Genomic DNA, 18469 nt, shown 5'->3' with positions numbered 1-18469 from the left:
AAAATTTGAATGAGCAAAATTCTGATGAATTCTCATGAATTCTCCAAAATGACAATGTTTGCCAGTGAAACTTGGACTCACCAAAGACTATTTTTCTTAGTTTCACACTATGGAAGTGTGTAGTTGTCTGTGTGTACAGTATGTATGGTGTATAAGGTAGGGTCATAGACGTTGGCAGAGAGATGCCAGCATATCATTAACATCTATGGTCTGATGGGGACGTCAGGGCTTTAGGTGAGGTTGGGACAAGGCTAGGATGTGCTGAATAGCACATTTAAGACCAAAAAATGAAAGGACACAGAGCAACAAAAGAGCAGGTATACATATGGTGAGGGCAAAGAATTACAAACACTCAGCAGAAACATCCATCTCTCTTATTGTAGATTGAATCATCTCATACTTTTTTTTGTCCCGTCGCCTCTGCAAGGGCATCAGTTCATTAAATTCTAAGTGAAGTCCCCGCATCAAAACAACCGCAAGGGCCATTTTCTCTTTCATATCACAAAAAGATGCAGGATGAGGAGCAGCTGATTCAAAGGCCATACACGGCAACAAACAATAAATAAACTCCTCTCAGTCTCAATTACATGTTCGGGGCTTGTTTCCATGGCAATGCAAACACAATACCATGCATATCACATCGGTATAATATGTACACTTTTACCATGTGCTTTAAATACAACTTTCACACTCTCCAGGTTGACAAAATACTATCGTATGGTCAATGTGATAAATTAACAGATAGCATCTGCTTAAAGGTATCATTGGCCTGAATTTTCCAGTGATGTGATTTCAATTTTAGATAACGCTTGATTTTTGCTCTCTATTATAATGATACAACACTACACAGCCTGGATTTAGTTGAGTAAAACGGTTTGGAGGGTTATCTCAATAAATTGTATAACATCCTTTATTTCGCCGCCTCTCTCTTTTGGTGAATCTCCTTTTCTTGCTCTTACACGTGTTTCTATACTGCAACATGTCCGCTGGATGGCTATTTGTACTCCAGTCATGCCATCTGTCTGTGTGCTTGTCTCTCTCTGTCTCATAGATATAAGTTATGGGCCACATTTTGCACAGTGTTGCACACTTGGTCATCAATGACCCACATAGAACCTGGCTACGAGATGGCAGTGACTGCCGATTCCTGAGGGAAACACACAAACACAAACACAAACACGGGCCGAATGCAAGTTAACAATACAAACACATCAAATTGTTGTTGCTAAGTGGTGGATGGCTGATAGCGCTGTAATGTAGAGACAAAACACAGAGAGTGAGAGAGAAACCTGAAGCGTAAAGGAAGACATAAAAGGTGTTACTCAGTGTGTATGTGTGACCCAGACCGATTCAGCCTGGTTTCCTATCACTTTAACACTACTGCCACCATGCCAGCATGCCGGTGTGCCAGGCCCCCACAGGCACCTTTGGGTTCAGGTGGCAGATTCATAACACACGCCAACAACATGACCTTGTCCTGGAAGGGCCCATTCAAGCCCAGTGATGAGAGGAAACGGGGGCCAATGGGGTGAGTAGGAGTAGAGGCAGAATGAGACACCAGATGGATATGTTAATGTACTTGGCAATGGTGTAATTTGCTGCTATCCCTCTCTGTCTTGCTCTTTCTCTTGTTCAGTCTGACTCCGTCTCTCTTGCTCTTATTGCCAATGAGTACACATGGCAGAAAAACATCATACTTAAAGTGCCATGGTGGAAAATATGACTGGTCAGCCTCTATCAGCAGCCAAAGAGCTACAGCCACATGGTCCGATTACTGGCGCAGATCCACTTCCTTCGTGTCATTTTCAATTACAGTAGCCTGTAATTTGCACAAAAAGTTAATCGCATTTAAGCGAAGCAATTTATAAATCACTTTTTTTTTTCCCTTCCTGATGTGCACCTTATAATACAGGCATAAAATAAAACGTTTGAAAGTAATTTCTTTCTTGTTTTTGAAAGGTGTTCAAATCTCTTTCTGAAATGAGTTTGTTAATTAATTTGTTGACACGCTATTATACAATCTTTGCACACTAATGGCCATGTGTAACTATTTGTGTGCATGGAATAGGAAAAATAATTAAAATAAGTGAGCAAAGTGTATCTCATTTGCATGGAATAAGCCATGCATTTATTTGATTGATGTAGCGCAATTTGGTCATATGCTTGCGTGTGTATTTTTGTGTACTTGTAATGAGACCATGGTACTTGCAGATACAAACATAACTTTCATTTATACATGCCTTTTCAATTCAATCGCTCTCTGGGCAACAAAACACATTCCTCTATATTGAAGCAGTGCAGTAGAATAACCTGCCCACAGATCTGAAACTGAGTATTTCTCAGAGCGTATTTCATGTGACTTTAAAGAACTGGTTGGAAAGTAGTCCACAGCATATTCAATTTAATTTAACATTTGTAACTTTTGATGATCAAAATAATAAAAGCATGTTGACACGGCCAACCTGCCACCTGCTATTTATATGTTGATTGTATACGGTCTGCCCTCGTTGTAATAGAAGTAAGCTTTCAGGTTTTAGAGTGTTTTTCTCCGCTGTGATTTTTTATGTATAACTGCAGGGCAGTTTTATATTTACTTTTTAAAATATCAAATAAATTAAATCCATCAATCACACTCTCACACAAACACACACACGGTAGACATGGTATTGTGTGGCAGTGTCTACCAGTGCCAAAGGAGAGAAGCTGTTTTGTATGCAATCAGCTGTGGTTTTGGCCAAAAGGAAATGTGTTTTGAGATTTCTTGCTTCTTCTTTCCTTTCTTTTCTTTCCTGCCTTGTGGACTGGGGCCATCTTTATAATCTTTATTTAATGGCTTATACAAACGTAATCTGAAAAGTAGCAAAACACCAGCTGGATGTCTCAAACATTATCAAGCTTTGCTGAGCGGTATATTGCAAATCTGTAGGTGAAAACACGAGCAAGCCATGCTGACCCAACACTGTTTTTTGCAGACTCTGCGTGGTATTCTCTGTCGCTGCCGTGGCTGCTACTTTTTGTTGAAGCAAAATGAACAGAAACACAAAGCATTTCAGATTCAAGACCACAGATGGAATTCATTAAGTGAGGCTGCCTTTTGCACCTGCCCTACAGTAGATTAATCACAGCAACAGCACATTTGAAATCACCTGTTAGCTTGTCACGAAGGCAGTGGAAGCACTGCTTAATAGCATTGTGTCAATTCTAGACCATAGTTGAGGATTAGGCCACGGAGGCTTGTGTTTGAATCGTTTGAACCAATCAAGTGTTCTTATTCATTCTATCTTGATTTTTCTTTTCTTGCAACACAGACAGCCCAAACACATTTAGCATTGAAAAGAACATTTATTTAAATTTGAATGTCTCTTTTGTCAGGTTATGCTCTTTGGGGGTTTTAGTCAGACGGCAAAGCTATGTAGTTTTTATTCTTTGAGGTTTCTTTTGTCACTAGTGTTCTATTTACTTTGATGTAAAGTAGCGAGTCAGGTTTGATTGATAGTGTAACGCTATACGCGAGTTGCTTGCTGGTTTGTCGCTTGTCGGTTGTTTTGGAACACACTTTGTCAGCGGAGTCGCAGGTAGAACAATCTGTGTTTGTGCGCGTGATGGTTATCCAGCAACACTTAGTGCTTGGCGGGAGCTGGACTTCACCACTGCTACTTAAAATCCACAGTGACAAGGTGGACATAGGGTGGAAAAGAGAAAGGGAAAGGAGGAGGAGGGAAACAGAAAGTTTTCATGATTAAAAAACTGGATTTAAATTTGAGCTCGGGTTTTGGTTAACCATCTGGTTGAAAGCTTTTCTTAGCAGTTGTGCCATCGCAACACACTTCGGTAAATTCCTGCCAACCAACAGGCCTATATAATGAATGGGACGTTCCCTCCTCGTTGATATTATACAGTATTAAACAAACACGTCTTGCATCATTGACCGATATGAAAAGTAAATATTTTTGTTCTGTAACAATGTGTATTCAAATATTCATTCTACTGGACTCTAGTAAAACTGTATTCAGGCCAGCCCTAGAATTAAGATGGTGAAGGAATTAATAATGAGTGGACTCATTGTCCAAGGAAACATATCACACTTGTGACTTTATAATTGGATCCTGTGGGTAATGTTGATTCCCTAAAAACATTTCATGTGTTGACGTTTATGTTGGGATCTGAATTAAAATAAGCTGTCACTGACAGTGTTACGTCACGTTTACAAAACACAGGATTATTTATTCTACGTTATATCAGATCACTATTGAGTAAATGTACTGCACTACAGTGTTCACACAGTACAGTTTCACATATTTAGTTGAACTGAAAGGAAATGTGTTCCTCTATGAGCTGGAAAAAATGCATGACCCTTTCCCTTATGAAACAATTTCAAAGCTTATTGCATAATCTCCTAAAATGCATGGTTGTCAATCAAACCCCAAGAGCATTTGTCTTGATTCATGAAAACTTGACATATCAGGAGATAAATGGTGTTCTGCCAGCAGCAGCATGATGTGACGTTCCCTCTGTCCTTAATCACATTGCTACAGCTTGAGTGTCTGGCATGCCGCAAACAGGGTTATGAGTCAGCCGCTGACTAAGGTGGATGGCTGTGAGAGACAGAAGCTATTTAAAGTAGGCATTTATTCAAATTCCTTCACATTTCACAGAAGGGACAGTTTTCCTATCTCGCGAGCCATCTGCCCGATCGCGTCCGAGAGTAGGCAGCCCAGTCTGTTGGTGCTTTCCAGTGAGGAAGTGTGTGCAGTTTGCCTCAGGTTGTTTGGGTGGGTGTGTTGAAACACACTGCTGAGACACCTCTCGAGTAAACATCAACTGTGCTCGATTTGATTTGCAATATTGCCCGCAGGAAGGGCCTCAAAGTGTGTACACTTCTTTATTTTATTAAAAAGACACTGCCTGGTAGCTCTCCAGCCTGGTCTCTTAAAAAATTACATTTGCATGCAAAGTAAATGCATTGACAATTACTTTTTAAAGGAAACATAATTTCTCCCGGATTGCATTTGTTTTTCATGTCTCACAAATATGTTCATAATTAAACTTTGTGATAGTTGGCATACGGACTGAACAAATACAGGACTTTCACCCAGGAGATTGCTGTTTGTGTCCTTTAAGTCCTTAAGTTAGCTAACAATACAACCCGATTCATTTAAAGCCAAACCAGGATGTTGAACTAAACAAAGCCAAGTAGTTTAGTTGTGTTTTTGTTAAAACTGCAAGCCTAATCAGGGAGAAAATGCTTTTCCCTCGAAACGTAATTAAGAATACAGTTTAGGTATACAAGAACGTCATTTCGAAGGAGACAGGATTGAGCTCCTCTGTGCATGCTAAATACTTCAAAAGAACTAGAAAAACATACTAAAACACAAAGTGAAACAGGTTAGTGCCTTTTTTAAGGCTGACAGAAATCTGAGTGAAGAAAAGTCTTTCATGTAAATATGCAGTGTACCACATTGTGAAGAGTAACCAAACTGAAGTTTTGAAAGGAAAAGCATAAATTATTGATTTTCTGAAAATAACAGATCTGTTATAGCAGATTGTTGTTTAACTGGGGTACCATGTGTCGGTACAGATTTGACAACAATCTGCCTGTATGTTTGTATGAAAAGATAAAAGGATGCTTTTTGAAAAAAGGCTGAGGCAATCTTCCTTGGCGTAAAAATATTTTTCTTTTTGTTAAACTCTGGAGGACAAAGTCAGCCTTGGCTTTCTTTCATTTTCTTTTCAATAGATTTGTAGTTGTTTGTTCAATGATGGCCACAAACCTGAGGCTATAATGTATTTTCTTTTTCAATTACCCTAACTTTGCTTGAAAGCAAGAATTCACAGTACTTACTTTACTGCTTTCTATCCGTTCTTAATGTTGTATGATTTTGCCAACTTACAGTCCAATAGGTCAGACCTGGGTAGTGGACTGGCCTGTTAGCCCTGTCAGCACTGAGACAGCTTCTGTCAGAAGACAAAAAAAAAAGCATGCAACAAGGCTCGCAACTTCTCACCAATCGATAAATGGAATAACTGCCACTCAGACCATTATACGACCCTCTTTCGAGTCTGGAGTAATGAACTGTAATAGAGAAATGATAATACTGATGGTAATCATAATTAGTGTGATAATAACAGGGCAATCACAGGGTGCTGTAATGGAAGACATTAGCTGTGATCTATGATTGATCTGTTGCGAGGCTGGTAGCTCGGCAATGGAGCAGGAGTTCCAGGGGAGTGATGCCGAGTGTGTGTATCATGTCATTCTAAGGCATTTACAAATATACTCAAATAGTGTGGTAGGCACCATCACTTACAAAGAGCTGGTGTTTATACACAGCCCTGGCTCTGTAAATGGGAAACACACAAAGTGACTCAGACCGATCCACACAACACTTTTCCAGCCAATCGGCAACAAGTTTGTGTATCCTCATCTGCAGGGCAGGTGAACAGCCGTTTATGAGAAAAGTAGTGGTTGTGAGAGGAACGGTAACTAACGTTTGGAAAATCCCCAGCACATTAGCAAGGAGTGAGGGCCGAGAAACAGGCAAAAACGAAAAGGTCAGAATAACACAAATTACAAAAGAAGGGATGTGTCCAAGCTATGGGCTTTAAATGCAAATGATGCAAATTTAATAGCCTAGTGTCAGCAGTTTTGATATGGAGTTAGAAAGTTCCAAATAAAAGTGTTGGAGACAGAAATCTCGGTGACAGATTAAACCAATTAAACCCAAACTATCTGCATGGCTAAGTACCGAAATCTATTTACAAGGCGCTTTTTTTCCAAAGACTTTCACAATTTGCCTCTCATTAAAGGTGCTAAATTCAAAATTTAGAGCTGATCTTGTGCCTCCATGTGGCTCCTGAACACGGTGACAGCTGAGCCACGACACTAACGACGGCAACAGTGCTGAAAGAGCTAACAGCATTTACCTGGGGGACAAACCGGAGGGTGGGCGCTATGCTTCCACGATGACACCATTGGTATAGGGACACCCTTATCAGCTGTAAGACGTGAAAAAAGCCATGAGAACGCTAGCAAACCGTTCTCGCGTGCACTAACATCCACTAAAAGGCACACGATGCCGGCCTGTGCTATTTTAACAAAGCACAGAGAAGCTCAGATTACAACACACACAGAGGGAGAGCGACGTCATTACTCCACTTTATCTTTTCATTTGAAAAATAGTCGCTCGCTTCTATGTGAATGCATTGAAGCCTATACATAGAACCTTTCAACACATTCACTCTCATTTAATGGCCAGTAGCCTGGCCATGCGGGCTGTTTGTGGTTCAGTGTCTTTCCCAAGGACACTTTGACATGTGGAGGGGGGGGTGTCCAACATTTTGACCGATTGGTTGACGACCAGCTATTCATCCTAAACCACAGCTGCCACATTAAATGCAAGTGAAAAAATATGTTTTTTCATAATTAGGGTGAATTAACCTAAACATTGAAATGCTCATATGTAGTAAGCGTAACACTAATAGTTTTCTTGTGTCTTGTTTAATTCAGTGCGTTTGCTCCTAGCGCTGGTTTACCGACCAGATCGTGAATAAAAAACTCCACGGTGAAAGGAAGATTAAATGAATATAAATATAACTGCTTTGTCCACTCCTCAAGTTCTTGAATGTATTTCATTCCCCCCACGTCTCTCTCTCCTCCCAGACAGTTTACTCATCCTGAGTTACCTTTGTCTCCTGTAATTCCGGTAATAACAGTATCTCTCACCAGTCCAAGAGGTGTGCGAGTACTATATGTGCAAATGTATGTCTGTAATTTGTGGTCTGTATTGCGAACTGTCTGCTAGTGTGGACTCTTGTCTACGTGCACACAGGTAATTTTCATTGTGTGTGTGTGTGTGTGTTTGTGTGTGTGTTTGTGTGTGGGTGCAGGTGAATGTGTGCTAAAGCCTTGGAGAGTCTGCGAACTGGAAGCTGCTATCAACATTGTATGGCTTCCTCTCCTGAGCTCTGGGATATGATGCAGTTTGTGTGTGTGGAAGCAAGAGTGTGATTGTGTGAGGTCTTTACAGCCAGCCCAGAATGCTGAAGGGAGTGTGAGACGTGTCTGCATCCTGTCGACGAGTTTCAACAAAGGCCATATTGTAACAGGAGGATCCTGTCTCGGCCATGATAACAGCTGCAACAATGCCTAACTCTGTGCCCTGATCAGGAAAAATGAGCGGGAAAGGTTTTCTATAGTTTTGGTCCATTTGCTTCATTGTTCAGATGACACTGATGACACTCCCAAAACAACCTTGAGCTGTGACAATTCCACAGGGCGTCTTAGGAGACTTTGAAAAGATCCGTGAGCTTTCAAGATATACTGTTTTTGACTTTTCAAATGGGTTTGGATACAAATCTGCACAAGCAGGGTCCACAAGCACAGGGGTGCAGAGCTGGGAAAGGGCAGGGAAAGTGAAATAATAAACAATTTAGTTTCAGAAAACGACACTATTTGAGTTTGTCTCAAAGACACATTTGTATGCTAGCAAAGTCCCGTTGAGATAAGCAGATCTGTATTAGCATGAGAGTCAGTGAGTAGGTTATGTTTTTCATCATGCCCGCAACAGTATTTATTTTGTGCCATTATAATGTAAATAAAACAACTGTACTATACACTTGAAAAAACGAATGCCAGTGCCAAATTTAAGGATAAGCGAACACACAGAATCATTTGTGAATATATTTAAAATAAACTTTGGTCTGCATATGCTTCTCGGTGGCATCATTGTAAAAAAAAAAAAAAAAAGCAAAGAGAAAGGGAAACATAAGAAATAGAGGCACAGCACATTACAATGCCCTCTGTATGAGTCAGACACCACTGGAAATAACAGATGGTGCGTGTCCTTATGCATGACCGTATATCTTGACCTGCGCTACAGCAGCTACATCACTAGTCCACACCCGTTAAGAGTTTTATTGCTAATTGCAGTGAACCAGAATATGGAAAGGTTGAGATCATTAAAAGGTTTAATGGCATGTTGGTTGTACTTGACTTTGATTGCTTTTTTTCCCCTCTCAGTTACCCTCTCTCATCTTGGTAAGTGCATTATTAAAACACCAAAAGATTTCCCTGTAACAGAATTGATAAGTTGAAAAGTGTACTTAAAACACACTTGGGTCTTGATCAAGCACTTGCTGATATGTGTTCAGTCAAAAAAAGGTTCTAGCAGACACAAAATATTTCAAATCGTGGTCATAGGTTCAAGAATATTTCAATTACAAAAACAAGAGGCACTAAAATGCCTAATGTTCTGACACAATAACCGTGACATAGTAAACAAACTGACAAAGGTCAGGCTAGAAATATATGGTAAATGCTTCAATTAATTATCATATATTTCTATTTACAATGCTTTTGTCTTCACATAAACTTATGTCCATGACGATGGACTCCATATTTCAAAGGATTGGAGGGTTTAAAACAACTTAAATGCCTCAATAACGGGAAACATGGTGGAAAACGTAATATAACTTTAAATAAATGTTAAATATAATCACTCGACATTGGGAATTTATGGTTGTAGGATGGCTGGGAATATGGATTGTGATTGGAAAATTGACAGCATAATCAAAAAAGTGTGATCACACACACTCAAACACACACATACACACAATCATTCATGAATCTACACACACACACACACACACACACACACACACACACACACACAGGGCTTGAGTCAGTTCCAGATAGGCTGGTGAGCAGGCATCTACAGTGGCAGGCGACTAATTGAAAGTGAAGTGGGTCCAAGCTGTCGCAGCATTGGCCTTCCGCCTGCATGGCTAAGAAATGACAAGCCATCCACCAGCATTAACACCAGAACATACACACCAAAACTCTGGCCGTAAACTACCTACATAGAGGTACATATTTACAATAAATGAACTTACATACAGTATGACAGCATACATAAACTCCCATTAGCCACCCACATTTCCAGCCATGCCCAGGGATTCAAACCCGTACTTATGTAAATGGTTATCATCTATAATAATCAATGATGGCTTGTCAATCCACTGAGCAGTATTAATGAGGATGATGTCTTGCAGTAAAATCCATTCAGATGCCATTCCAAACACTTTAGATTATTGTGAATCTGTTAACAAAACAACAAAGATGCTGCATGAATTGAAGTCTGGATAATTTATAGAAGAAACTTTATATTTTAGTTTTTCAAAACTCAAATAGCGATACATTTAACTGGGTGAAAATGACCAAACTAGTCTTCTAAAAATTGCTAAATTACTGAAAACTGGCACACCAGAGCATTAATAATAATACCATCTGCAAAACAATATGGTCAAACCAACAAATCACGACAAAACTTCCGAAAAGAAGAAAATGTATGTTTTTTAAAAACTCAAAATGGTAGGTGAACACATGAGCTGAAATTGAGCAATTTGTATCGCTTGGATTAGCATTGACTCAATCAAGTCAGGGAAAAACTAATGTTAGCTGAGGGGTCGAAGAGTTGAAGGCCGTGGTGTGAGGTGAACTTTGTGGTGGCACTACAGGCCAATTGTGTTGCTATATTGACCCCAAATGTTTGCCTTTATTTATTGATGAAATTAAATGTAAAAAATTGACCGTATGCGTCGATGGCCTGCAATAGCTGCTCAATGCAGAAGATGAAGCTTGATGCCACACTTCAATGCAGCCTTGTTAACCTCATCATTTCAATGATACTCAGCATAATCAATGACAATTAAAGCAGTGCAAAGTAGTTCATTGTTTTTATAGAGTACAAACCTTTCTTCTAGGCTTTGACAGTCTCTTGGCTGGAACCCACATTTTCTTAAATGTAATTTCAATTGACTTGTTGGGAGAGAGCCCACTTTTACAGCCTCTAGGCTAAAGTGATACCAAAAGACCGGAAGGGCTTAACACGCACACACGCACACACACACACACACACACACACACACACACACACACACACACACACATATACAGAGTAACATATCTCTGTTTGCAGAGATGTGGTATATCTATTTCCCATGGGAAATAAATAATAAATCAGAGTTCTGTAATGAGTAGTGATGGGAGGGAAAATAGGACAAGGGCTTGACATAAAGCATTGGATAAAGATACATATCTCCAGCATGGTGTTTGACTCTGTGTGTGTATTTGAGAAAAGGTTGTGAGAACAATTGTGGTCTGACACTGACAGAAACGGTGAGAAGAAAAGTGAAGCAAATAGCAAAAAAAAAAGGGAAAAAATGGACCTAATACCGAGTACGTCAAACAGTGTGTGTGTGGGTGCGAGTGCATTTTTGTTTGTTTGAGGGAGGGCATCACAAAACAATATGTGCATAATCCAATCAAATTACGTGATGTCCACTTTGTTAATGTTCGCAAGATTTGGATATCTACCTGCCGTCATTTACCTGTGTGTATGAGTGTGTGCGCGCCTGTCAGTCACTCATTAGTGTAGACCTGTCTCTCTGAGCTGTGAGTGTCATCCATTGTGTGGGCTGCCTGCAGTCATCCATTTCCCCCACTGCCCTACCTGGCCTCATCCATCTCGACTCAGCCAGACACAGTTAAATCTGCGTCAGTGTTACTTGTGTGTGAGTGAGAGAGAGAGTTACAGAGAACGAAACGGAGAGAGAGAGTGTATTCCTCTTGCCTTGTTTGTGTGTGCTTTTGATTGACAGCATGGCAACCATGAGTCAGTGAAGGCCTTATAGTCTTTGTGTATCCTTCTCTTCTTTCTGGTGACTATTTATCTGTCTGCTGCCTTGAGGTTTGTGCTTTTGCATACAGAGGCCATTCCGGGTGACTAAGGTTCACTGAAAGACAGAATTTTCAATGATAAAGAAATACTACAAAGACCGCAAATCCATCTATCTATCTTTTCATTTTCCGCTGTTTATCTGGGTCTGGGTCATAGTGGCAGCAGTCTGAGCAAGGTAGCCCAGATGTCCCTCTCCCTACTAACTACTTCTTCAGCTCTTTCTGGGGAATTCAGAGTCATTCCCTGGCCAGATGAGAGATGTCCAGTGGGCATCCTAATCACATTAACCACCTCAACTGACTCGTTTTGGCACGAAGGAGCAGCAGTTCCAAGCCACACCGGCTCCGCCCTTTACTGGACTTTATGGGTAATACTCTTTTCCAATAATGTACATGTGTTTGCCCACCGAAAATTTCCATAAATCCGGCCAATCAGGACGTAGCTTCCTGAATACACGCAAACCTCACAGTATGCAAGGCAGCACACATCGCTGCTCAACATCGTTTTATGTTTAGCGAACAGTGATTTGCCACTGATTGCCTAGCTCCAAGGATGGAGTTGCCGCTTAAAGAACCTCGTCAGTGCCCAGCCTCATTGCCAGGACAGATTATGGCGCGTGCTTTGAGTGCCTTGGTAGGGGACCATGAAGAGTGCAGTGTTCAGGAGCCACCGAGCATGGCCAGCAGCGGTGGGATAATTTCCGACTCTTTAATGTGATGCTCTGCTTCAATGAGAGCAAGCCGGAGGTTGAGATTGATTGCGTCAAAGTCCCTGCCCCATGCCACATACGTTCGCTGCCTTTGGTCATCCATGCTGAGACACCGGCCTCGTCTGCTGATGATGATGAAGACAATATCTCATCGTTGTCCTTTATATATCAGCCTCCTAGGAAGCCCTCCGCAGAAATAGCTTCGCAATGACTTCCCGCTTGTGATGACCAATGCAGCGGGGCCATGCATGTAAACTTGTGCAGATCAGATTCATTTTTGTTTAGTGTATGACATGTTCCTTAATTCTATTATGAAAATCGTAAACTGAAGTTGCCAGTGCAAATGCAACTTCAGTCCCCAGCAGGTGATCGTGTCTGTCTTTGACAATTGCACTTCTGGCGTATCGGTAAAGATTGCGTTTTGCCATGTTTTGTTGAATGCACGGCCCCCATCAGACACACCAAACAGCTGTTCCTGTGCTTCGGGGATGGTGTGCGGCTTTGTTCGGTGGAGTGATGTCGAGAACATGTGTACTTGGTCGACGTCCTGTCCATTCACATGGTTCTATACCTTGGACATGGAAGGCTCCTTTTCAGTGTTTGTGCTCACTGGAACTACACAGGACTGGTGAAAATGGTGGGTGTGAGTTAGTGGTGTTGAATCTGACCCCCCCAGGGCAAGATACACCTACATTAGGCAATGTCTCCACCCAGTTAGGTTATGTACTACCTGGGTTGGCTAAGGCCCCCCACTTCTCTGCTGTGTCGGCCAAGGTTATAAAGAAGTAACTGGGCTGTGGTGGCTAATCTTTAGTCGGTCAGGATCAGTGTGGTTGGGTTGATGTCTCAGCCCACTGTACCCATAAAGTCCAGTGAGTTAGAACGAGATTATGATATCGTAAACCTAGTTTTATGAGCACCGGCGGAGCCCTCTACAAAGGAGGCCCAGCCGATCCTACACCGCTTGCTGAAGAGGGTGTAGGATGTTGAGCAGCGATGTGTGCAGCCTTGGGGTTGTGTGTTTGTGTGTTCGGGTAGGCACGTCCTGATTGGCTGGCTATGCTTATGCACATTTTTAGTAGGCGAACACGTGCTTGTGATTGGAGGAAAGTATTACTAATATATCAAAAGACCAATATGTTAAGGCAGTTTAATTATATTCCCTGCATCAATTAGCATTTATTTTTAACTTGGATTTCCTCACAACTTCAACAACATGATATTGATGAAAGCATTGTGCTTAAATACCACTTACATAAACAACAAATGAAATGTACAAATTCTACCTGGTCAGCCCTCCACTTTGATGAAAATTGCAACTGATGACAACATGCATAAAGCAGCTCTCTCAAATCAAACAGAGCCTTTCAGGCCCAGGGGAAGGGAAGCGTTCCAGCTGCTAACATTGGATCATACACTTATTTATGCAGTCATGAAAGACCACCACAAAAAAGATTCAGAATTAATTAGTTTGGAAATGAAAGAGAGGGATAACTAGAGCGAGAGACAGAGCAAGGGGATAGTGGACACTTGTTGACATTTCTAATGGTTGGTAGCATCAAAGGCTAGACGCCTGTGATCTGCCTCTCGCTCCGTGTGTTAACATGCAGTCTTGGAGCAGGCATGCTATCTGCCAGTGCTAGTTGGAATCAAACATCGGAATGCAGTTTAAGTGTTTTCTACAAGAGACGAGTGTGGGAGAAGAGAGGGGAAGGAGAGTTTGTTCAGAAGTACAAGTTGGTTGGTAGTCACACCAACATGGGTATTCTGTAAAACAGACAAAAGTGAGATGGATATTGGTTCAGAAAACATGGGATGGTTTATTGCTGGAAAAGCGTGATTGTTTGACATATTTTCTGCCTATCACTTTAATCTTAAATCATTTAAACAACACAGTAATAATGCTTTTAATTTATGAGATAAAAAAGGTACATTTTTAATTTGGAATTCCTTGTTCTTGCATCAAGGGAAATGTGTCCTAAATCAACATTCATTGATTGACATAAAAAACAGAAAACCTTGCAGTAATTTTAATTTATTAAGGTAATCACCATAACTCAAGGGCAGACCAGAGTTGCCCTGAGCTAAATAGTGCCCTTGGAAAATTGTGTCCTGGTGGAATTGTTATCCCGTAAAGTTGTACATGTTGATTATTTTACTCCTGGCCTGACAAGTCAGCAAAAAACTAATTATGTTCCATTTAGGTAGGAGACATAGTAAATGTATTCCTTGAATATATCCAAACAAGGCTCAACAAAAAAACTTAGTGGGCTTGCCTTACAGCACAATATAAATCTTTGGCAACCTTATTCAGCATTAACAGGAAGCACTGGTAGAGGTTGGTCATACAAAGACAACGGAAAATGCAATTATTGGCCAGTGGGTGGCTTATCACAGCGGTCCAGAAATCAAGTCAAAGTCAACCCTGCCTTATTACTTGACATACAAATAGTGATAGCATACTATTTGTACCAACAATAGATTGGAATGGAAAGTCTTATTACATTAAATGTTCAGAGAAAGACAGAGAAAAACTAAAATAAGAGAATAACATACAAAAAGAAATACCAACAGAGAGACGGGGAGTAGACAGAGAAGAAAGGAAATAGGAATGAACTGAGTTTTCATTGGAACCCTGGGGATGTATACGATGAGTTGGAGAAATGCATGTTTGCCTAGTCAGATTTACACAGAGAAATGACCCCGTGATACACACTGTGGGCCCTCTTACCACACACGCACACACACACACACACACACACACACACACACACACAACCACAACACCTGGCTTGGAGGAAATCCAAAGCAGTAATGTTTTGGCGTGGGGGGGGGGGTAGGAAAGATTTTCTGGAAAGCGTGATTCGATGAGGTATTCCTGCCATGTAGCTGAGGTTGTTTAAACAGTGCTGCTGTATTGATATGGTTATGATGCATCATTCTGAAACAAGTCTCACAGGTAGCGGGACACCGAGTTCTCCTTCAAAGGCAGAATATGTGGGGTTCACATTAAATATTTAACAAGAATATGAATTGCAATGGCAACCATCACTGTTATGTACAACTTGTGCGAATGCGGCAAATGATATGACTTCTCTTCTGCTGTATCTTTTGGCATCTCTTCTACTAGTTCAAAGACACAAATAATGTGATGTATTATTAAAGGGTGCCTTACAGCCACAGTTCCATTTTCATGAAGATTATAACTGCAATTACTGGTATATCGGCAATATTGTCAAATTAACTGTGTTAAAAGTGGTATCAAGACACCAAATGACAAAAATGTACCATGCGTTCAAATGGATTTCCCTTCCTCTGAAATAGTTGACAAATTTGTGTCGGGCTACTTGAGGAGTTGTCTTGATCCGTTTGATGTTTTTCTTTCTTCCCACTGTATTGCAGTGGAGTCATATTTTGATCTATCACTTTTCGTATTGTAGTAGTGTTTCCAAAGTCAAACATCTGACATTGTAGCAACATAACACTGTATATATGAACAAGAGGACCACAGAGTTGGTGAACTAGGAGGAGATTTAAAAAGCAACCAGGCATAATGAGGAGAAAGTGATAAAAAAAATAAAAAAAATCAGATCCAAGGAACAGAAAAAGAATAACACTCTGTGGCATCAGAGCCCTGCATGCGTAGTAGCTCTAATGAATCTGCTCATTAGTACGACTCTCATGGCAGATCACCCCATTAATAATCTATGGCTGTGATGGCGGCCATGACAGAGTGGGGGGGCCACAGGGATGTTGCCTCAGAGAGTGGAGACCTGTCACTTGCAAGCCTTGAGAGCCCCATAAGACCCTGCATGAGTATAGATGTATATATCCATCATAACGATAATGAAATTATATGCAGGAAATATGTTTTACTCAAGCATGGGACAAGTTATTATGAGAACTACAAGTGGAAATGTTGATTGTGGTCCTAATTCACCTTTTTGGCATATTCAGATAAATGCTTCTGTGAGCATGAACCCATATGTGGGCACCTTATTAAACCTGGCCCCTGACGGCTATTTGAGTCCCCAGGAGCTGTAGCCAATTATTGAACACACTAAACAATACTCACTTGAGACACAGAATACCAATGGTAAATAATACAACCTCATATCTACCCTTTATGAATTATACATCCCACCATGTTGACAACTGTTCACAGCGGGCAAATATTTATTCATGTGTATAAAGATGATCTACATCCTTTTTACCACAAAGTAATTTGTGTGATTAATTCCATACTATGAAAATGTTTGTGTTACACAGCATGGGAACTTTGTCAGCACGACAATAATGTATTCATCATCTGATCGCCTTTGGTATATAAAAAACACTTTATGTGGTGTGATCATAACTGTGAACCAAAGTTTAATTGATGCTTTCATATTTTCCCATGGAAGCTCACTAGATTACAGCTTGCCTCTGATTTAGCCAAAAATAGCAACAGAAATATTTGTCTAAGATATTAAATCTGGGACTACAGCGACTGCTTAGTCATTTTCATTCTGCTTCTCTTGGCTTTTTAACCAATTACTTTGCTCTCTCTGTAAGAGAATTGCATCAGCCATCTGTCAAATGCAGCATGTTCGGAGACATAATTATATCACATGATATATACAGAGGTTCACTGCAATCTAATACCACAGCCTTGCAAAAAATACCTTTTGATAATCAATAGATGCATGTGTTTGCTCATAATGCTCAGGTGGTGTTACGTTGTTATACAGAGTCTGATAATGAATCAACTCTGTGGTGATTTCTGTGTCAGACAGAGTCAGAGAAAGGGAGATAGGTTTATTAAAAGGTGTATCTGTCCCCTATTAATATTGACAAATATATAAGAACAAATTAAAATGCACTCCTAAATCGATTATGTAACACTGAGCTCCTTGCTCTCAACACCACCAAAATCAAGCTAGGCTTTGAATTATTTACTTCAGTTCTCCAGAGAGGCTGGCAAGGGGCACCACTGTCTGCTATTGAATCCTCCACACACACCAGCACACACACTCATGGACACTTTACCAAATATCAGCAGACATCTGCTGTTCACTCTGGAAGCAATGGAGTGAATCACTTGGCCTCTTTTAGCTGAGACACACAAAAGGGCATGCGGATGGTTCAGTAGATTTGGGTGTACATGTAATCCAAAGCAAACACAAGTACTTATACAGTAAGATTTAAAAAGGGATGAGGGATAATCCTGAAGTATGCAGTGCATGATACACAGTCTGCAGTAAAGATCAACTGAGGGGCCAATGGCCCACCAACACTCCAAAACATCACGTATGACTCATTGAGATATTTAGTGCAGTCAAGGAAGCAAAAAAGCAGCAATCAGTGAAGACAATCCACTGATAAAAAACTGTTAAGGCAACAAAATCAATCAATATTCATTACTTACCAATAAAATACAAAATCAATACTTAAAACAAGCCTTTACTGATCTGCCAATCCACCAGCCTGCCAAATACCTAACCAAGCAACCAGCCAATTACCAAACCAATCAACCATACAGCGAGGATAACAACTATATAGAAACTTTCTCAAACCTTACCTTGGCAATCTGGACACACCAATTGAGCAACAGCTGGGATCCGATGTTGTCCTTGTGCTCGAGGACATAGTCGAGCAGGCACCCATGAGGCATCAGTTGTGTGACCAGCTGGATGGTGGGACTCAGGCAGACACCCAGCAGGCGGACCAGGTGGGGGTGCTCCATGCTAGCCATGATCAGGGCCTCCTGAATGAGACAGATATACACTCAGGCATGTGGGGGGGGGGGGGGGGGGGGGGGAAGGGTTGAGAGTTTGACATCTGAAATGGTCTGTCAACAGATTCTATAGTGTTGTTCACTTCAGGCAACAACGAACTGTTTCAGCAAAACACAAACAGAAAATATATTTCTGTAATTTAGTTATTTTGATCTTAGATCCTTTTGATCATTTTGAGTCCTTATTTGGATAAAGCTGTACATGAAATCCGGTCACAAAACACACTTACACTTCTTTTTTGATGA

General features: G+C 40.8%; 1 protein-coding gene across 1 annotated transcript in view; it reads right to left on the bottom strand.

Annotated features, from left to right (window-relative positions):
• The window catches only part of erbb4b (erb-b2 receptor tyrosine kinase 4b), a 259023-nt gene that overhangs the window by 19886 nt on the left and 220668 nt on the right, over positions 1–18469 (bottom strand). The window contains exon 20 of the mRNA XM_076108782.1: positions 18008–18193. Within this exon, the coding sequence (XP_075964897.1) occupies positions 18008–18193 (186 nt within the window). The remainder of the gene's footprint in view (positions 1–18007; positions 18194–18469) is intronic.

The sequence above is a fragment of the Anarhichas minor genome, unplaced genomic scaffold (assembly GCF_050575085.1).
Source record: "Anarhichas minor isolate MPS153535 unplaced genomic scaffold, ASM5057508v1 ptg000004l, whole genome shotgun sequence".
In the NCBI taxonomy this organism is placed as follows: Eukaryota; Metazoa; Chordata; class Actinopteri; order Perciformes; family Anarhichadidae; genus Anarhichas; species Anarhichas minor.
This window is presented reverse-complemented; position numbering and strand designations above follow the sequence as displayed.